At 30.6% G+C, this 23,334-nt stretch overlaps 1 protein-coding gene across 3 annotated transcripts in view; it reads right to left on the bottom strand.

The window, feature by feature from the left end:
* Positions 1-23,114, bottom strand: part of LOC139516852 (diacylglycerol kinase delta-like) — a 78,045-nt gene extending 54,931 nt beyond the window's left edge. For 2 of the 3 annotated variants that reach the window (XM_071307201.1, XM_071307202.1), the window contains exons 1-4: positions 22,937-23,114; positions 16,954-16,998; positions 16,085-16,147; positions 15,242-15,322 (exon numbers count right to left, since the gene is read on the bottom strand). In XM_071307201.1, the coding sequence (XP_071163302.1) occupies positions 15,242-15,322; positions 16,085-16,147; positions 16,954-16,998; positions 22,937-23,086 (339 nt within the window). In that variant the 5' untranslated portion in view covers positions 23,087-23,114. Of the gene's footprint in view, positions 1-15,241; positions 15,323-16,084; positions 16,148-16,953; positions 16,999-19,511; positions 19,530-22,936 lie in introns of all 3 variants that reach the window. The other variant, XM_071307199.1, reaches the window with a different exon arrangement.
* Between the last annotated feature and the right edge of the window lie 220 nt (positions 23,115-23,334).

Genomic DNA, 23,334 nt, shown 5'->3' with positions numbered 1-23,334 from the left:
AGACTGGTACTTTCAAATTAAAGTTCAAACAAAAGTAACTCCACTATGAAATGTAGGTCAGTCTGGCCAAAATGATACGGAATAGAAATTATAGAAGAATATCAACATATTTTGGATCTAGCTGTAAGTATGTATCAGAAACAGTTTATTATACAGTAGTTCATATCAAAACCAGCTTTGAATAAAGATGAATATAACAATGAACTCATTATTATATTTTTTTAAACCATATACATTTTTGCAAGCAATATGCATTTTGTATTGACCATTACATAACTATCACATAGAAAAATAATGCTTCAGTAGTCTAAACCATGTGACACTATGATCATCTCGTTACAAATGTCTATGAATGAATCAACAATAAAAAAATACAGATTTTTTTTCCTTCTCATAATAAGAAGGCAACTAGAGTTGGCTATACACAAAAAAAAATTCTGCAAAAAAAGTTGATTCATGGTATTTGAATATATGTACTACTATTTTTTGATTGTGTGATACAACAAAACAATAAATTTACCTTTTCTGCTTCCTATACAGTATCTGAGCTTATATTGCGATAATTTTTTGTTACATGGCACACTTAAACCAAAACGAACTTGTATAAAAACAGGAATTATAGTTCATGATTTTAAAACTGTTTGATTAAAACACCATGAATGATTTATTAAATCTCATCTCATGTTGTTCTTTAAAGCAGAACTCTTTAAAATCACTGAACTTGTCATGCATTTCATTATGTTAGTGGTGACAATTTATCTTAGAAATAAGAAATCATGATATTTGTTATTTTATACAACTGAATGAAAATAACAACACTTTCTATTCTGGTGATATAATCTTGTCTTTATTGAAAAAATATAGAGCAGAATCTCTTAATCTTTCCAATCACTTATTTTTATTTAAAGGATTTGTTTCAACAGAAAACTCTTTAGACTAAAGAAAGCATATATGGTCTGATTTTATAGAACCAAAGCAGTGTATGTAACATTTCTAAAGTTGTAGTAAAAAGGCAATCTTATAAATGTTGGAAACTAATGATTAATTTCAATCAATCTAGAAACATATACAACTGAAAAAACATGTACTTTATAGTTAACATGAGTTATTGTGCGATGCTCGCAGTTTCTCACTCATGAATTACTTATCCGAAAGTTGTCAAAATCAAACGAACCATTGGTTTCAAGCAGAACGAACTATTGTCTAAAAAATTCTGCATCTCTTCGTTGAAGCAAATTTTAGTATTTTACAAACACAACTGAATTTCACACACCAAAAGACAGCACTACAAAACAATGAACCATATATCCTATATATCACCTACATCTGTAAGTACATAGTTAAGCATATTTATTTAGTGGATGACAATTGCAATTTACAATTGATACAATCATGATATAAAATATGATATGATCATGATATACAATTTAATATAATCATGATATATAATATGATATGACCATGACACTACACTATTAATTAGAACTCCATAAAAATATGATACATAAAATAAGAGTTCAAATGTACCCCCTGTTGCACTTTTTTAATATGTCCAAGGGGCATAACTTTTTTTTTTTTAAAGTTGATCATCCACCATTTTAGAAATAATCTTAGATATTGCTGATATTAACCTATAGTATAGTATAAGTTTAATAAAAATCTGGCAAGAATTGTAAATGTGAAATCTCTAATAAGACCAGACAGACAGACAGAAGGTCTCAGACGGAAGGACAAACACATGTAGGCCGGTATTTCCATGTCCCCTGCAACGTGTAATGCAGGGGACAAAAATTATTATAGGAAGCAATTTCTACTCAAAATTTATTCATTGAAGAAGGAAAATACAACTGCCTTCATATGGTAAAAAGCATAGTGATATCTTAAAGTCAGAATAAATTCAAGAACATTTAGTGAGAAAACAAGCATACCCCTCGACTCCATATCAACAAAAACAATTGTCATGCAAACTAATTTATAGTCTTTAAGACAAAATGTCAGATTTTACAGATTTCAAACAAAACAAAAGACAGGACATTATTTAAAATGTTATACAGCAAAAACAACCTCTTAGTTTTGATCACTGAAATCTCAGAAAAAGCAGCAAAAAATGTGGTCAAATTTTGATAAAGTGTAGAAAATAACACAGGCTGAGGGTCTGTAACAGTTTTCTAGTAATTATGACATAAAATGTCAATAATGTATGTTTTGATTGATTCGGAAGAGATTTTTTGGCATTGCATCAGCATACATCATGTACATCTTGTTGACTTACATTCATCAATATTTTCTAAGCAAACAAGTGTTTCAAAATGCTTTTTGATGTCCTACTGAATCATCATGGTTCAAAACAGTTTTCATATTCCTGACAAAAATACTTATAAATTCTTGTTGTCCACAAAGATTTTTGGCTGCCATTTGTTTACATTTGGAGAAAACATATTATAACAAAGGAATAACATTGACACATATATTAAAGTAGATAAATCTGAATCTTCACAAGGGAAATCCTACATATGTTATTTATTGGGAACTGCAGATCATTAAAAGTTAAAACAGACATATATGAGGAAAACTGCCACATATAAAAACCTTTTATTGGTATTAAAACAATAAAATTCTCTGTTTCTCTACTCCTACAAAGTTTATTGATGACATACACAGACAAATCAATACTGTACAAAAACTAACTTTAGCATTTTTAATCCTCTTTCTACTAATGTTAATATACACACTTATTAATATGATATATGAAATATCAGATATATTATTATAGGCTTGTCGTATTACATCATAAAACAAGGAAGTTATATCAATGGAATCCCTTTTACTTCAAGATCAAATCAAATCTTGAAAGTTTTTACCTAATAAAATCTATTTCTTTCTTTAAAAATCTAACTTTTTTAAAAGTCAAGTCAGGTCAAGCTGAAGTTTATTCTAAGTTAGTGTTTATAAATTGTAAACTACTAATAAGGTTTCTGTGACTTGTGGAGACTTTGACGTAGAGCATGGACAAACACCATTCTATCTTAGAAAACTGTATGTTACTCTATTGATGTCTTTTGATTATGATTATGTTTGGGTTGTTTTCAATTTATTTCTTATTCATAGCAGAAGAATCTGTTGTCAATTCATATTCCTCAAGGGGTATAAACATATATATGTGAGACTATGTCATAATCTTGTATTGGGGATCAAGCAGTAAAGAAGTGAAACTAATGATACCCGCTTAAAGTATATAGAATTTTCATACATGGTCATTATGTTAGAATATAGAAATATTATAGTAAACAGGTGGTTGATGAATGTTGAATGTGAAAAGCCTTGACAAAGTAAAGCATATTTACAAGAAAGCCTGAAAACAAATTTCAGGAAACCCTTATTTGTAATTGCTTAGAAAAATGTGACAGAAATTTCATTCAAGACCATTATGTATAAGGGATACTTATAAAGTATTCAGTAAAAAAGAATAGGATAAGTGGCAAATCTTAAAACACATCAGACTGTAAAGAAAGGCTTGGTTTTGTGTCTGTACATGGCCATGGGACTCCTGTCATTGCAGGAATGGAAAGGAATGTGTGATTAAATCCTAACTTCAACCCTTCTTCAAGTTCAAATTATTTACAAATTTAAGAGCTCTTATGAATTTATGTTTTTTAGCATGAAAATGAATTCTATGATGTATTTTCTTAGTTAATTCTGTGTGTATATTTTCGTTAGATACCGACTGATAATAAGAAATTTTCCCTGCAACAAAATGCTCATTACTTCATTCATAAACTGGTAACCTATACTGAGGTGTTAGATAATTGTAGACAGAAAACATTGTTTACTTTTAACTTCGATAACTTTGTATATAAAGCAAACAGATATATCCTTAAGGAACAAACATAAAAGCAAAACAAACACTAGAAGTTTGTGATGCATTTCATACATAAAATCATACAAGACTGAGAATGAACAAATATACAACTAGAAATTTGCCTGTACATGTATTACTTTTTCACTTCTTTCAAACTATACTGAAAACCAACACTGTCACATTTGCTGATGTCTGATTATCTTAATGACTTAATCATAATCAGAGTAAATTGTCCCAAGGAGCAATATTTTCCAGCATATGATGTGGTCAGCTTACATCTTTAAAAAGCTGCTCGGAACCTTTCCCTACTTTCAAGTTAGTTAAGTACATTACATTTTGATCTGTATCACTTTTTCATATACTGTTTGGTTGAATATAAAAAACCAGAGGGCATTAAATGTAATGTTAAAGTTCAGTGTCTTGTTTGTATAAAATGATAAGATCAAAAGTTGTGATATAAATTTTAATCCATTATATAATGATTTCTGAGTCATTTCACTTAGCCACAGTAGCATAAAATTGCCAATAGATGTTAAACAGCCCACAATCAATCAATCAGTTTTATAAAAGTTAAATGTCAGAGGACATATATTCATAAGAACAAATGAACATATCAACAACATACATAAGAGGTCAATGTCAGATGGAAATCTATTTCGCGATTATTTAACCACCCAAACACCAAATACAGTTAACATTTAAACATCCATAACCAGGAACAAAACAATTGAGAACCTTCCACATGACCAATTTTAGTCACCAAGCATGAGAATAAGGTCATGTCCACATCAGAAATAAACATACCAGTATTCCACTTAACAATACTGAAGTTGTTTACTTGTACAATCCAAAATAAAGCCACTACTAAATAAATACTGAATCTCCATACTCCAAAGCTCCAGAAAAATTGGTACATGCCCTGGTTCAACTAGCTTTATACTGATTTACATTATTAAAGCTTTCACTTGTATACAACAGGTAGACCATCAGTAATAAAAGTAATTCTGGAATTCATATCCTTTTGATTTGATTTGATTTTTGGTATTTTAACTCCACTTTTAAACAGCTTTTGGGCTATTTTGTGGCGACCAGTTTTTATTGGTGGAGAAAGTCAGAGTGCACGGAGAACTGACAATCCTAGTCAATAAAGATTGGAGTCTAGTGAACTCGCACAAGTGGGGTTCGAACTTACAACCTCAGTGTTGACTGGCTAGTGATTACAATACTAACTACTTAGAACACTCGGCCATTGAGGCCCCCATATTATTTTGTAGTTAAAATATAAAGTGTCACAACACAGAGATAGATATAGACATTTGTTATAAGTTAACTGGTTTAAATAATACCTCTGTCAAACATAAAGCCTCCAAGAAATACAGGGGGGTGTTCTGGGGTTGGAACCCCCTTTTTGTTTGACAATCATGCTTTTATATGGGGACATAGGGTTGGGAACACCCCCTCCCCAGTATATGACTTGCCTGTGTAAGTACCCCCCTTTTTCAGAAATGACTGGTCTGCCACCTTACATAACTTATATTGCTGAAATGGCATTAAATGACAGTCAATCAATCGAACATAAACTTTAAATTTAATGTAAGAACTATCCACCAGAGTTCAACTGAAGTGGATATAAGCAATTATCAGCAACTGTACAACCTTCAACATTGAGTAAAACCGATAACAAGAAAAATGTATAACAACCAAAATGAGTAAAAACCAAATTTATAACAAAATAATTTTCTAATTGAAAAACTTAATTCTTAAAAGCTTATTTCTAAACAAAAATTACTTGTGTACCTGGAAAAAAATTTACAATTCTTGCTTGACCAGAAGTTAATGTTAATGACTTGATTATGATAACTGTTCCAAGAAATTTCAAAAATTGACCTATAGTTAAAGATTAAGGTGAGAGTAGAGTCAGTACTGAGCTTGTAATGTTAAATATAGATACAACCAGATGCTCCGCAGGGCGTAGCTTTATACGACCGCAGAGGTTGAACCCTGAACGGTTAGGGCAAGTATGGACACAACATTCAAGCTGGATTCAGCTCTAAATTTGGATTGTGATTAAATAGTTGACACAGCATAGGTTTCTGACACAGAATGAATGTGTTCTAATGAACTTAAAATTTTTGTTTCTCTTAGAGCAATTCACTATGCTGTTGAATATTAATCCTCTCAAAAAAATGTTTGAAGAAATTTTCTTTTTTATTTATGAAATTTCAAATGGATGAGAAAAATTGAACCCAATTTTTTTAATCACATCCCCCTTTCCCTTATTCCAAAACTAATCTCAATTAAAATTTCTAATGGAGTTTGCAACAATAACTACTCATTTAAATACATCACAAAATATTAAGATGTAAAAAAACTGCTTGTTATCACTGAATGGTAAAGATTATTTTAATTTATCAGTTGGTAGTAAAAAGTGAATATACATTGTATATTGTATATAACAAAGATTTAAGTTGATTCTGGACAAAGAAAGATAACTCCAATTAAAAAAAAATCTTGCTATTGCACAATATTTTGCAATTAGATATTTCTTGCTTACTATTCTGGACAAAGAAAGATAACTCTAATTAAAAAAAAATTTGATATTTCACAATATTGTGCAATTAGATATTTCTTGCCATTGCGCAATACTGTGCAATTGAAAAGACTTGCTATTGCACAATACTTAATATAATAATTTTAGATCCTGATTTGGACCAACTTGAAAACTGGGCCCATAATAAAAAATCTAAGTACATTTTTGGATTCAGCATATCAAAGAACTTCAAGATTTCAATTTTTGTTAAAATCAGACTAAGTTTAATTTTGGACCCTTTGGACTTTAGTGTAGACCAATTTGAAAACAGGACCAAAAATGAAGAATCTACATACACAGTTAGATTTGGTATATCAAAGAACCCCATTTATTCAATTTTTGATGAAATAAAACAAAGTTTAATTTTGGACCCCGATTTGGACCAACTTGAAAACTGGGCTAATAATCAAGAATCTAAGTACATTTTTAGATTCAGCATATCAAAGAACCTAACTGATTCATTTTTTGTCAAAATCAAACTAAGTTTAATTTTGGACCCTTTGGACCTTAATGTAGACCAATTTGAAAACGGGACCAAAACTTAAGAATCTACATACACAGTCATGACAGTTAGATTCAGCATATCAAAGAACCCCAATTATTCAATTTTGATGAAATCAAACAAAAGTTTAATTTTGGACCCTTTGGGCCCCTTATTATGTTGGGACCAAAACTCCCAAAATCAAACCCAACCTTTCTTTTATGGTCATAAACCTTGTGTTTAAATTTCATAGATTTCTATTTACTTATACTAACGTCATGGTGCGAAAACCAAGAAAAATGCTTATTTGGGTCCCTTTTTGGCCCCTAATTCCTAAACTGTTGGGACCTAAACTCCCAAAATCAATACCAACCTTCCTTTTGTAGTCATTAACATTGTGTTTAAATTTCATTGATTTCTATTTACTTAAACTAATGTTATTGTGCGAAAACCAAGAATAATGCTTATTTGGGCCCTTTTTTGGCCCCTAATTCCTAAACTGTTGAGACCAAAACTCCCAAAATCAATACCAACCTTCCTTTTGTGGTCATAAACCTTGTGTTAAAATTTCATAGATTTCCATTCACTTTTACTAAAGTTAGAGTGCGAAAACTAAAAGTATTCGGACGACGGACGACGACGCCGACGCCAACGTGATAGCAAAAATTTGTGGTCGTATAAAAACCTGTTATTCTATCTAGGAACTTCTCCACATAACATTTCCATTAAATGTATTTGTATAATATAACTGTTTAATTTGCATAAAAATAGAAACATGGTATCTGGGTCAAATTTAACAGTATTGTAGAAATGTACATGTTCTTCCTCATGCAAACTATGCATATTATGTAAAATGTAGCACTGTAAATATGCCTAGCATTACATACATTCCTAATCATGTTTACAAATGACTACTATAGATGCTGTTGTTACTAAAATCTTAGACTGTTACTATATTCAGTACATTCATTAATTGGCAGCAGGTTTTATTCTTTCTCTGTACTTAAAGAATTCCTGAATATCATAGAACTCACTTATTTTCAAAATTTATGTGAAAATCAAAATTCGATTTTTTTTCGAACAGAAATGAAAAATAATAAGAAAGACAAATATATCCTTACCTGTGTATAGTGTATAGGATTACTGTATAATTAATCAAGACCTGACTCTTCAACCCACATGTAGCATTAAATCAGCTGCTCTAGACTGTCAGATTGGGGATTAGTCCATTCTAATGATGGGTGAAATTGACAATGGCTGGATTAAGTAATTAACCAGAGGAGAAATCTAGTCTTTGATGTGGGATGTTAATTTATTGTGTAAGATTGAATAGCACATTATCTTGTGAACTGTAATATTGTCTAGTTTGATGAACAGGTGTAAGTCATAATGAAATACAATAAAGCTACTAATATATTGAATATTGCTTCAGCTCTTCATGTTTTGTCAATAATCGGAATCATTAAAAAAGCTTTTTGTTTAACGAGTCAATCACCTTAGAATTTTTTCATCAAGTACTGACAAAAGCAAATAATTACTATTAAAACAAATGAATTGAAACATTTTCAATACATTGTTTTTTCTTAATAATATTTGATTACAGTATCTGTATCTGTATCTGATTCTGTTCCGTCATTCATGTGATATACACCACCATAGCCAGGGGAATAAGAAGACAAGAACAAACCCCATAAAAAAATAAAATAAATGTCTTGACCTTCAATCAGATATCCTGGCTTCATTCATACAGCAGAGATATTAAGTGGTTTCCAAAAGCAATTTTTACTTGGACTTTTGTAAAACTTAAAAGGATAGATAAAAAAAATTTACTCATTGCATTAATAAAATCTAAATTCAAAGACAGCAGACCTAAATAAAGCAAACTACCTATATATGAGCATTATGTGTAGATTTTTTTTAAAACTGAACCAAAGCACTGTGACAATAAGTTTTGTAACTACTTATACCAAGTCAAATACTTGCTGTTATAAATAGTTTAAAAAAAATGTAATTTGAAAAATACTTGCCAATACCTGATTATTATTTTCTTTTAATACATCACTAACTTCCAAGATTATAAAAATCTAATGTGCGTTTTTTCACACAGAAATAGTTATTTCATTTCCTCCATGAAATGAAATAGTTATATTATTCTGATGTTACTTTTCCCTAGTGTGCACTTCCTGTTAAATCTGTAGGCAGAAAATTACAGCTTATGTGTTTTAATTAGGCATCAAATGACTTTGTATTTACTTACCCCACCCCTCTAATATGTTAACCAGAGGCAGGTTATCTCTTACACCTACATACAGTAACAGATTTACCTGTTCATTTACTTTCTTAGAGTACTTATTATAATCTTTATAATCAGGCAGATTCACAGACAACAACATATTGTTACCACTGGTTTAGACATACTTAAAGGCCAAACAAAATAAATCTTAAAGTTTGCAGAATCGGTTGTACATGCATGAAATGTTTGCCACTGAATGTTAAGTAAGCAATCAACAATCAATCAATCTCTTTGCAGGCCACTTCTTCAAATTTCAGATGAGACAAAAAGTTCTTTTTCATTAATTTACAATACCTTTGCAATAACTTCTTTTTATTGCAAGGAACATTTTCTAATGTTATGAACATTCCCAGTCTTTCAAGGCTGTTCAGATTACCTACCCATTATCCTGGAAAACTTGTCTAATTTGTTATAATTCCCAATATGTAATTAAAAATTTATTGTTAATATTCTTTTAATCTTAAAAGTTATTGCCGTACTTTTCAGCACTCAAATCTGTTCAAGCTAAACTGTACCAATAAATGGACTCTCAAGAATGTCATACATGTACAGTCGTTTTCCAAATATACTTAACACCTTCCAAGGGTCACAAATTTTGAAACCTCCCTCCAATGCAGGATTTTTTTGCTGTGTTGAAGACCCATTGGTGGCCTTTGGCTGTTTTTTGCCTTTTCAGTAAGGTTGTTGTCTCTTTGACACATTCCCCATTTCCATTCCCAATTTTATTAAAACAGTATTTATTTTTTGTAATGAAATCATCAGAAGATTGAACAATACAAGGAAGTAGGAAAAACATCACTGTTATCGTGTTTTGTTCTTTTTAACAGGAGGACACTGATAACGCTGAAAACCAATGAAGAATTTTACTAAAATTAATTTTAAAATTTTACCTCATATGAAATAAATAGTTATTAAAATTAACTTTTTTAAAATATGATTTTATTTGAAATTCATATAAACTTTTAAAAAAAACATTGACAATGGATACTTATGATCAATGACTGTCCACTTAACTAGATTACAATTTATATTAAACAATGAGGAAGAGTTCCTCTATAATGTAATCCCCCAATCACATTAGTTAAAAAAAATCATACTTGGAACCACCACCCAAAAATAGAAAGTAATTTCATCTATCAATATGACTTTTCTCAGATTGTCAAACATTTGTATCACAATTTCTCATGTCAGAAAAGGTGGTGTGAGCTATTTAGCTTGCTTAAGTAGCTTACGATCTGAGACTTCAAACATTTCTGGTTGTATTACTATGCAAGGTGAAATGCAATCAATTTTAACTTCATTTTCAATCCTTGGTTAACCAAATAAAAGATATTGCAACAACATTGTCATTCAGTGTTGAATATGTAATCTAACTACAAAAACCAGGAGTAAAGAAAATTTTCAAATGTATGGATGTCAGAGAGAGATAGTTTTGCTATATAACTGCTCTTTCAGTAAACGGAATATATTTGGACATCCAAAACTTACACCTTCTTGAGAAAAGTTAAAGCGTTCAGTATAATGAAACATATATTTTATAACTATTCTCCAAATAAAAACAATAGTGCAGACATTTTAAATCTTTTTCACTCTACTGATCATTGTTTAATTGATGTTGAAAGTCTTTAAAATAAAGGTTTTACATTATTACTTCAAGTTGAGGAATCACATAAACATAAAACCCAAAATGATCCATGTAAATCACTAAATGCGACCAAAGTCCATTGAACCCTGCCAGACAGACATGTACATCTTACAATCATTCCATTTACAAAATATAGTTAACTTATAGCATATAGTATTTTAGAAAGGAATAAAAATTGACCAATTGCACTGACCATGTACATATTAAAGGTCATCTTGAGACGATCCCTGCCATATGGAAATGTAAAATTTACAAAAAAACTATATACCAAATAGATTTGCTTATAGCACATGAAAAAGAGGACTTGAGCAATAAAACTAAATATTGACCAATGATCCATAAAAATGAAGTCAAGGTAAAATGAATCGTGTCAGATGTACACCATACAATACTTCCATATGACAAATAGAGTTAGCCCATTGCTAATAGAATCCTGATAAAGACCCAACAAGAAAAACTTTAAATTCAATAGATCAACCATGAAAGTCAAGGTCAGATCTTACACCTTTCAATAAAGTCCATACACCAAATAAAGTTGACAGTTTGCTCATAGTATCTGAGATAAAGACTTGGCAAACAAAACTAAAGATTGCTCATTGATCCATAGAATAGTGTCAAGTTCAAATCTTGGCTGACAAACACTTAGACCTTGCAAAGATCCATTACACAAATTCATGTAATCAACAAGAGGCTGTCAGAGAGACAGCAAACAAAATTTATTAATATTTATTTGTGTCCTGGCATTTTTCAATATCACAAAAACCATAACTGATGAAGGTGAAAGTGAAAATCATCAATATTAGACTTGACCTCCATTTTGTCATCAGTAACAACATATTAAAATTTGAAAAGCTTTATGGTTAAATGGTTCATGAGTAAATGCAACAACATGACTGGTAACACAATTTTATAATCTTTCAAGAACCATAACTCCTGAACAGAAAAAAATGAAATCGCCATTATTGAATTTGACCTTTATTTTGTCATCAGTAACAACATATTTGAATTTTTAAATCTTTGATTGAACAGTTCATGGGTAAATACATGGACACAACTGGAACACCATTTTTCAATCTGTTTTGTTGTCAGTAACAACATATTAAAATTTTTAAAGCTTTGGTTAAACAGTTCATGAGTTAATGCTTGCTCAGAACTGGAATTGCCATTTTTCAATCTTTCAAGAACACTAACTCCAGAACCGTAAAAGTCATAATTGTCATTATTGAACTTGACTTCCATTTTATTGTCGGTAACAACATATTAAAATTTTAAAAGCTTTGGTTAAATGATTCATGAGTAAATGCACGGACAACATTTGGCTGCCGCCTGCCCGACCAATAGCCCACCGTACATCCCCAAATCAAAATCCGACATTTTTATCACGAAAATCCAGTTAAAATGAAATTCATGATGTGATGAAAAGATTACAACTTTATTTTCATGAACCATGAAAATTTTCAAATAACTATGGACATATGATAAGAAATGAAACTTTAGAACAAAAGATCTGTATAAAAGGTATGAAGTATACAAGTCTTCTACCTTTTGAAATATTTTGCTATATACTAATAGTTTATGCCATCACCATTTTATGGGCCACCAAAACTGCATAGAAGTGATTAATTTGTGAAGTGCCATAAATCATTTAAATGCATATCAGGAGTCAATTAGATCAATGATATAAAAAATATATTATAAAAGAATTTTAGTAAGCATGCTGCAATCACACGACACATACATGTAACTCTTGTTTCCACATCAATTATGATTTAAACAGTAATATCGTATTACACATATCTATTCTTCTGTCTGACATTGGCCTTAGACCAAGGGACATGAAACCTAATGGAAATATTACTCTTAATCCTAAAATTAATATTAGAACACATACTGTGGATTCGCTTGCTATTATTCATTGGATACCAATATTCGTGGGTTTCGTGGATACTTGTGAACCACGAATTTACATGTTCAACGAAATACATATTGTTTTATTCTTTGTATAAAGTTGTATCAACCCTTGGCAAAACCACAAAATCACATATACATGAAAATGCAAAATTCCTGCAACCCATGAAAATTAGTACCCACAACAATAAACTAATCCACAGTATCCACGTACATTGTAAGATTGCTATCTGACTTAATGCATAAAAAAAACCACTTCTCTTCAAAAATTTCTTCTGTCAATTGTTTAAGTAACTTTGACTGATTAACATAGAACATCTAAAGAGATCTTCCTTTCATTATATGTGACCATATATCCAAGCATGTTTTTACTCCCTTATGTAATATTTGATTTAGCATTGAAAAACTATTTCTAATAACTTTTACCTTGACGGTTGTTGTATTGACCCCAAAAGCAATGATGAGCAACCAAAAAAGTATATATCAAAATAAAAATGGATCTGCCTTTTAATAAATGTGTCCATATGGCATACATGTATATCAAAGTTAAGTTGCAATCCTTTAATAAGTTTTTGAGATAATAAGATATTAAGATATATAAGATAAGAAAACTTTATTTTGAGTGGGCATAAGTATAAATAAGCAACACAAGCTTTAAGGAGCTTTTGAGCGAATATAAAAACATATAAATAATATAAAAATAGTTCATTTTGACATATAAAAAACAACCTGTAATACAAAGTATCATCTGAAACGAAAAATGAAACAAGGACTGACAGACAGTTGGTGGGGTCGAAAACTATATATCCCATCCCCCAACCTCTCTTCATTGTTACCAACTTACCATGATTGTGATAGAAAAACAATCAAGTCAGAATTTTAACATAATCGCTAACTTATTTTCTTATTCAAAAATAGACTAAAATTACGAAGTGACACATTGTTTGCATCCCGTTTAGATGAAAACCAAAAAGAATAACCAGTAAAAAAAATGCTGTAGACAAAACTAATAGAAAGTATTGACTTTATTGTGATACAATAAAAACATCTTTTTTTATATAAACAGTTGTATCATATGCATATGAATGGTTTGGTTGATTGATTGTTGGTTGTTAACAACAATTTCAGCACAATTGGCTATATCGTAGCAGTGAGTTTTTATTGGTGGAGGACGCTGGAGTGCCAATTGGCTATATCGTAGCAGTGAGTTTTTATTGGTGGAGTATGCTGGAGTGCCAATTGGCTATCATAGCAGTGAGTTTTTATTGGTGGAGGACGCTGGAGTGCCAATTGGCTATAACGTAGCAGTGAGTTTTTATTGGTGGAGGACATTGGAGTGCCAATTGGCTATCATAGCAGTGAGTTTTTATTGGTGGAGGACGCTGGAGTGCCAATTGGCTATAACGTAGCAGTGAGTTTTTATTGGTGGAGGACATTGGAGTGCCAATTGTTTATATCATAGCAGTGAGTTTTTATTGGTGGAGGACGCTGGAGTGCCAATTGGCTATATCGTAGCAGTGAGTTTTTATTGGTGGAGTATGCAGGAGTGCCAATTGGCTATATTGTAGCAGTGAGTTGTTATTGGTGGAGGACGCAAGAGTGCCAATTGGCTATAACGTAGCAGTGAGTTTTTATTGGTGGAGGATGCTGGAATGCCAATTGGCTATATCGTAGCAGTGAGTTTTTATTGGTGGAGGACGCTGGAGTTCCAATTGGCTATATCGTAGCAGTGAGTTTATATTAGTGGAGGATGCTGGAGTGCCCTTTGAGATCCACCAACCTTTGCAGGAGAACTGAAAATCCTAGTCTATTAAGATTGGAGTACCTGCTACATGCAGGGATCTAAATCACAAATTCTGTGTTGATCGGCTATGATACCGTAGATGAACTTCTTTAACCACTTGGCCTCAGAGGCTTGTGAATAGTTGGTGAAAGCTTAATATATCTGAATATATTAATTAATTTAGATGGTCAAGTAAACCTGTATCACTCTCTAAATAGCCTTGTTGCCTTACATGCATTCAACTGGCATGAATTGAAGTATTTTCTTTTTTTCAAACAAGTTTCATCAATACTTGGCTAGAGGCCACCTTAATTAATCTTAAAAACATACAATGAAATTCAGTTTCCTTTCTTTTTACTATTTTGCTTGGTTGACTTGTTTGATTACGAAAATCTCATGAAAATGTCCACATTTGCATAGTTTCCCCATTGATCAATTTTGATGTACAAACGATGGTGTATGGGAGACAACTCTGACCATTCACCACACCATACCATCAATACTGTTTGTGAATATTCATTTGTTTCAAGAGTTATAGAGATTAAAACACTTCTATAAAAACCCCATTTCATGGTTTTGCCATGTCCTTTTGATTTTTGTAATTAAAGACTTTTACCTTCTTGAAAAAACTACAATAGTCATATAATTTTGTTTTTCTAATAATATAAGAAAAGATGCTTACCTGGAAACTGTGGTTTATATTCTTTGTACTGCATTCTGCTACACTCAGATCTGTTAACTCTATCTCATCAAATATACCAGACTGAAAATTTGTCAAGCATTACATTAAAGGTGTTATATAAATAAATGATGAAAAGAGTTCAGCAGCTGAAAAATATATGAATTCATCTAATATGTACCCAGTTTTGGAGATGCTATAGAAAAAGAATAAAACAAATTGCAATGAGTGCTGAATTTGATAATTTCATAGGGTAAGAAAGAAAAAAAATATTTCTAAAATTTATTAAAACCCATTTCAAATATACCTGGACTAAAAGTCATCATGAAGCAATCTATTTGTTCAATAAGTTGTGTAGCCATGCAAAGTATACCTCTCCTTTATTTTATAATATGGAACAAAATTTCCTTTTTCAGCAGGTAAAGAAGTTAATTATAAAATATCGAGCAGAAATTGATTCAAAAGCTGATAAAAAATCATTCAAACAGTAAAACACAACATTATTACTTTGTATTGTAATGAAAGTAATGGATAACTGAAAAGATGAAAGGACAGAGAGACAAAATATACAATATACCAGTAATATATACACCCACCTGACCCACTGTATGTAATATTGATCTTTGACATTTACCTCAAAATCAAAGTTAGAATTTCCTACAGGTGTGCATAGGAATTATGATAGACAAGATGTATGGTTCAGATATATCACTTACAAAATTAAGTACAGTAGCTGCTGTCCCTTAAATTTTGCTCTGACTTAAAACCTGTAACTAATCTTAACACATTCTTATACATTTTGTATATTGAAATAAAGCCAAACAAAAATGTCTTAACTAAACATACCTTCGTATCTTTTGCATAGTAAAGTTTTCTTCCTTTCAGTTTGAAGTATCTTCTTTTCCATCTCTGTATTAAAATAAACAGTGGTTATGAAGACATTATCAACTATTATAATGCAAGAAAGAAGAAACTACTGTCAGTTGTCCATGTGGTCAATTGTACTGTTTCATATTTTTTGTTGTTCCTTTTTAACCTTCTTATTTATATATATGCATTATGAAAAATTTAATCTAAACTTATGATTACGTAGCATGAAAGAACAAATAACAGTAACATTAACAAAACTGGCAAATGTACAATGTATTGATATCGATACAGGAATATTTCCCATAATTTGGTATCACAAATATTGCTTCAATATAAAAAAGATGTGGTATGATTGCCAATGAGACAACTGTCCACAAGAGACCAAAATGACACACACATTAACAACTATAGGTCACTGTATGGCCTTCAACAAAGTGCAAAGCCCATACCGCATATTCAGCTATAAAAGGCCCCGATATGACAATGTAACCTATTCAAACGAGAAAACTAACGGCCTTATTTATATAAAAAAATGAACGAAAAACAAATATGTAACACATAAACAAACGACAACCACAGAATTACAGGCTCCTGACTAGGGACAGGCACATACATAAATAATGTGGAGGGGTTAAACATGTTAGCAGAATCCCAACCCTCCCTATACCTGGGACAGTAGTATAACAGTACAACATAAGAACGAACTATAAAAATCAGTTGAAAAAGGCTCAACTCATCAGATGGAAAAAAGAAAAGTGGACGTTGCTGGTACTTGTACATCCCAAAAACAAAAAGACACTAGGAACAGATCTGAGAGTACTCGCAGTTATAAGTTCTTTAATTACCTGGAAATTTGTCTGTTTCATGAGATATCCTTCTTTGGTACATGCCTGAAATTACAAATAAGAAAAAACTTTATTTTGATATAAATAGTACATATTTTAGAAATAAATATTGGTGTAATTGTCAAGATTTAGTATGATCATAATGGTATATTTCTAAACCCTATCACAGTAACTGTACTTGTTTAGTTTAGGTATTTAATAAAATAACCCTTTTTTTTAGAAATTCAGGAGATACAACTTTGTCAAATTATGAATACTTTTAAATCTATCATACATTTATGTGACAACTCATTATGATTCTCTAAGGTAACAAGAAGTTGCACATAATGACATGCAATTCATACCTTACCCCCAATTCATTATACATTGACCCATACATAGTGGGTATTAAAAAAATTCAACTATTGTTTAACAGGAAGTAAATACATGGGAGAACAATCTACTGGGTACTCCACAACAATATAAATCTCCAAACAAAATAGTGAATTCTAAATATATAAATTAAGAAACATCTGAAAATTGCTTACACAGTTCAACTAAAAATTGTGCTGCGCTAGACACAAGGTGTTTAAACCAAACAATATACTATTCCTTAATAGTTTAGCTAAAAAAATATCTTACAAAAAAATCAATACTGAGTGGATTTAAAAAATTCAAACTATATTTGAAAAGTAAGTAATATGAATCAAATTTTAAACAATATAAATCTATAAATCATTTACCCATACTTGAAAGACATTTTGAAAGCATCTTTAATTCAAGCAAGCAACTACAATGTATCTCTAAAAACAGAATAATGAAATACTTTCAAACTTGGGATGATATGTTTAAAAATTCAAAGAAAGAATGAAAACAAGTAAGGTACAGTTGTACTGATTTAAAGTCAGAATGCCTCAGCATCCTCCTATTGCTATATATCTGAAGCCCTTGAAAACAAAAGAACTTCCTTTTGTATATTTCAATAGCATTAATATGGTATAACAAAATTAAGATGTTTAAAACAAAAATAATTCCAACATATAATTATGCAAACACATGTTTACTGCATTTAGCAGTAATAGAAGTAATATAGAAGCTCAGAAGTGGTCTTCTAGTTTCTACATGATATCAGCACACTAAATATTAGTCAAAGAAAGATAACTCTAGTTAGTCAAGCACAGCAAAAGAAGATAGTTCAGATTTTTCAGAGAACTTATCTAAAAGTACACTTCAATTAAAAAATAAATATAAATTGTATGTTTCATTTTTTTTATTTATAAGTTTGATATTGAGACATTAAAATTAATTATTTAAAACTTCAAAGTGGCAAATATGTCATTCATATTCAGGACGATAAAAATTACATATACATGTAAGTGAAGATTTGAAATAAAATGAGACATTTTAACATTGTCTAAAGTTCATGTATTGGTATCTACACAAATGATTTTTTTTCAGAACTAACTATTTTTTAATGCTTAGAAATACCTACATCAACAGTGCAATGAAAATACTTGGGTTTTGTGAATGATAAATCTGTGCAAAATCTAAAGGCTATGGAGATATTGTTGTCATCTAGCTCTATACCTCATGATCAACAAGTGAGCATTTCATATTCCTCTATCTTCAAATTCTTGTCACTGGTACATTTGTGTGAAGGCATATTAAAGTAATCTACATGTAACTTAAACTGACCTAACTCTGATGTTGTTACTCATGTCAAAGCTTCTTCTAACTAACATGAGTCCAAATACAAATTTGTCATACTTTGGTTTTTTTTTAATTTCTAGGTAAGAAAAGATGAAAGAAAGAAACCAAATATCATGTACCTGTAAATGTTACTTGTGTAATATAGTGACTTATGTTACTAAAAAAAGACCCAGTGTAATATGAGTAATATCTGTTTGAAACCTACATCTGACTTAGGTAATGCTAAGTTTTTTCATTAGGTCTATATGTTGCAACTGGTTGCCTTTAACTTGCAATAAAATTTGATCTTTTTTTTAAAGTTTAACTGTAACTTCTAAGATGAAGAACAACAAAAATAACAGCGTTTTTCATTTATCCAATTGTGAATAGTGATTTTGTCATGTGACTTAAATTTTCTCATTTCTTTTATATTGCGATTCAGAGAAACTGATCTACAATGTAATCATGAAAAATTAAAATTGATCACTGTAAAAAGAAATAAAGTCAATATAAAATTTAAATGTATTGCAAATAATTAGGCAAATTGCAAGTGTTTATGATGAAAGTTTTAACATCATATGTGTAAGGCCTTGGGAATACCATGTACATGTATCTAAAATCAATGTACATGTATTACACAAGTACATTGAAAGGAATGAGATATCAAAAATATAAATGATGGACACTAAGAGATGACAACAAATAGGTTGATCTTCTATATACAATGTACCAGGTGAGTGTAAATCAGTATACATGTATATCCATCTTCCCCAAAAAATAATTTATTATTACTGTAAAAGGGCAGCCTTAATGCCTAGCCACAAAAAATCTCTATTGGTAAGCTGGTATGAGAAGTAGTATTAGTGGTGATACCAGAACAATTTACGTACCAACCTCTGTTTTCCTCCCTGAAAACATACAAGAAAACTTAACATTTAAACATGTACACAACAACCATATCTGAATCTGCAGGAGTCATCCAGATCAACTTTCAGTCATAAATCCCAAAATAAGACCTTACTGCTTATCACATGGCAGAACTATATAACCAGATAATCAACATACAATGTATACAGTCATATGAAATTTTTTGAAGAGTAAGTCCTTTCACCAACCTTCACAATGTTAAATAGAGTTATTATTTTTTAACAACAGTCTCGGAAGCCAAAAGTTAGCAACTCGGAACAGACACTTAGACAGTTTATTCAAACTCAAAAAGGCTTCATTCAGACTTGTTCACTCTTTTTTGAAGTTTACTAATTGCATGTATAAATATTACAGTGCAGTTTCTTATGATATTTTTTTAATTCAATGATAAAAGTTGACTAGATATTTAAAAAAAAAAGTATCATACTACATGTACTATATATACAACAAATTCAATGATATCAATATAAGAAACACTGCAACTAACTTGTACTTGAAACAAGCTGCACAAATGTACAGCAAATATTGCAAATTTTGTAAATACATGTAGTGCATTTTCTGTTTCTCTCATTTGTATTACAATAAACGCTTTTGAAAAAATAATTCATTACTTGGACATTAATAAAATGAACTCTGTGAGAGCAAAGAAGACAAATTGTTTTATGTTCAAAAATAGCATGTTCCAATTTAATGTTGGTTTTTAATCTTCACAGTGCTAATCTTCATATTTTAATTTCCATCAGTCCTGTCAACTTAGTTTAGATACTTTATATCATCCTTTAATAAATATGAATGAAAAAGTTATAAATCATGACATTTATTGCTTGAAGGAATTACCAATCATGAAAAATTTACTAATATTTTGTAAAATATTGATTATAATGTAAATATAGAAAGTTTTCCATTAATGATTTTATCCTTTAGGGATAATGACAATGTTTGATATGAAACTGACATCTGCTTCAGAATTTTACACAAGTGTTGAACAAAAACCATTTTTGGTTAAAATCACTATTCTATCAATTATAATACACCAATATGGTACAGTTTGGGTAAATGCAATTTGTATATACTTATGGATTTATTTACACAAGATTTATATATAGATATGATTTACATTATAGCAACAAATGTTGCCATTTTGGCTATCAAAACTTATTCTAAAGACATATAATTTAAATTAAGAAAATGTTCAATACATTGGAGGGCAACACTACATGTATCATGACTCTATTATATATCAGATATGGTGTTAATCAAACTAAAATAATAATAAAGTAGTTGATTTATTCACAATGAAAGCATGTATGTGTAAGTTCTGTTTTATAAATGTTGGGGTTTTTTTTCAGTCTGTAGAGAATTCTTTCCAACTACCAACTCTGAACACCAATATTCTAACATGTCACCTGTGTCTAAATAGGTTTTTAAATCTCTCTAGTCAGAGTTAAATTTGACTAGTGTTGGTAATCCGAATAGTGGCATATTGTGCAGACTGGTAATTTTCACACCCTACATGTATTACTTGCTATCAGTTCACAAGATCAGGCAAGTACAAAGAATCAAGTCTGCTGTACAAGCTTGAAAAATCCATTGTATTAAGATGGAAATAGGAAATAGACATGTAACAACACCAATAAGGGCACAATTTTACCCACATTTTAGTTTGTTTGTTAACAGCCCTTTCGGATTTAATACTTTTAAATTTCTAATAATTTAGTAACATTGACAACTGAACATTTTGATCTCATGATGGCTATTCCAGAAATCAAAATAGTGCCCATGGGAAATCAATAGTTTTTTACTACCATACAACCATATGGCTGTTGTACATTCAGACACTGTCGGTACCATCAGCAAATAATAACTTTGGTAGAGATATATATGATACATAAATGTATTAATCTTTGTTTCCAGTTCAAAAATTGTGTACTGGCATTTGTACTTCATCTTAGATTGCAACTGGCACATGATAAGCTGTCTTACCTCAAATGGGTAACAGGGTTTGACAGCTCTGTGTTGGTCCATTCAAAATTTTCTACTTTGAAATCTTTTGTCTTTCTGAATTTCAAAGTTTTCAAGATCTACGTACCTAACATGTATTCATAACTACATTTGTACATTATGTACATAATAAAAATATTGTTGATCATTGTATTAGATGATCGAAAAAAGCCTTTAAGGTCATATATAATACTGACAGGTTTCTAAAATGACTATTTCCTGGTGTCAAAAGTCTTTTAAAATAGATACTGGCACTGTGGCAGCCAAGCAATATTTAAAAAAAAATAACTGTGGAATTGCATCACATGTAAAACAATAATTTCAACAGACATTAACCAACAACAATAATTGTCTAACTGTCCCCCAAACAAATTTTTCAGATTTGTCTTACAAGGACATATTTTGAGAAGTATGTGAACCAAGACCATCCATGCATGTACGGACTATTCTACTCCTAAACAAGGGAAGTTTACCAAACCTAATGATGACTTCACCGTTCAGCTAGCAAGCAAGCTTACCAAAGATATTACCTTTACCTACACACTTGATGCATTCTACTGTAAGGACCATTATATGTACTTTAGCCCTTAACAGGAAAGAGTCTAAATAGTATATATTGATCTTAAGGTTCAATTTGCCACCTGAATAGAAACATATTAAAATTTAAAAAGCATTGTTTTTTTAACAGTTCTCATGTGAAAGCATGGAAACAGAGTGAGCTGATCCCATGCCATACTAGTCTACATTTGTACTCCAGATGAAATAATGTTAAAAATGCATGCACTTTCATATTAAGATTTTGACAAGTTATATCATTAACATGGTCAAATCGACAAATGGCTTTGTGCATTTGCTTTAATCCTTTTACACAAGCTGTGGTTAATTGCAAAATGTTTTGATTATCTCAGAGAAAACATGCAACTCTTTATATATACAATGTATGCTCTTAAATGTTGATATGATTGCTTCCAAATTATTTACTTTATATAAGTTTTATCATGTTTATAGTACTTTTTCTATTTAAAGATTAGCTGTTGGCTGAATTTTTCAAAATAATGTGCCATTTAAAGTATAGAAGATAAAAACAATTTTTTTTCTAACACTTTAAAATATCACACATTTGAGGGATGGTTTACTAAAAATAGAGGAACTCTTATTTCCTAATTTGTGGCTTACCGGCTAATATAGAAGTACACTACTTCTACTTAAGAATACAGAAATAATATTTCGGCTTTTGCATTTGGTGTTAATTAAATTTTAGCCGAAATTGAATATATATTTGACAAATCTGATTTCAGTGGTATTGAGATGTTGAGAAATTAGTGAGTGACAGTTCTGACAAAATGCCCAGTCTGTCATAGAAATTTAGCATTTTACGATGTCCTACCGATGTTTTAATTTCCTTGTTTGTTGAAATACGACGATGAAACGCTTTGGCAGGCTCCGTTTCTATCTCACTCTCAGATGAATCTTCTTGTGATGGTAATTCCTTCGTCTTTGCCTTCGAGGTTCGTTTTCCCTTCAAACTGGTCGCCATCTTGGTTTTCCTTCACATCCGCTAGGGGGCGTGGTTATATGGAAATCAATTTCTGAAAATATTTAGCATCGGAATACCTGGGGAAATGAATGAAATTATTAAGTACAATTTGTATTCCTCCAGTCATAATAACTTTTTCATATACAGACACTTGATCTCAAACAGTAAAGAAATATTACAAAAGTTTTAAAAGGAGAAAGTTTGAAAAACAAATAATTTAATTTACAAAAAGTTTCACCAAATCCTTG

The sequence above is a fragment of the Mytilus edulis genome, chromosome 3, assembly GCF_963676685.1.
Source record: "Mytilus edulis chromosome 3, xbMytEdul2.2, whole genome shotgun sequence".
NCBI classification, from domain to species: domain Eukaryota; kingdom Metazoa; phylum Mollusca; class Bivalvia; order Mytilida; family Mytilidae; genus Mytilus; species Mytilus edulis.
This window is presented reverse-complemented; position numbering and strand designations above follow the sequence as displayed.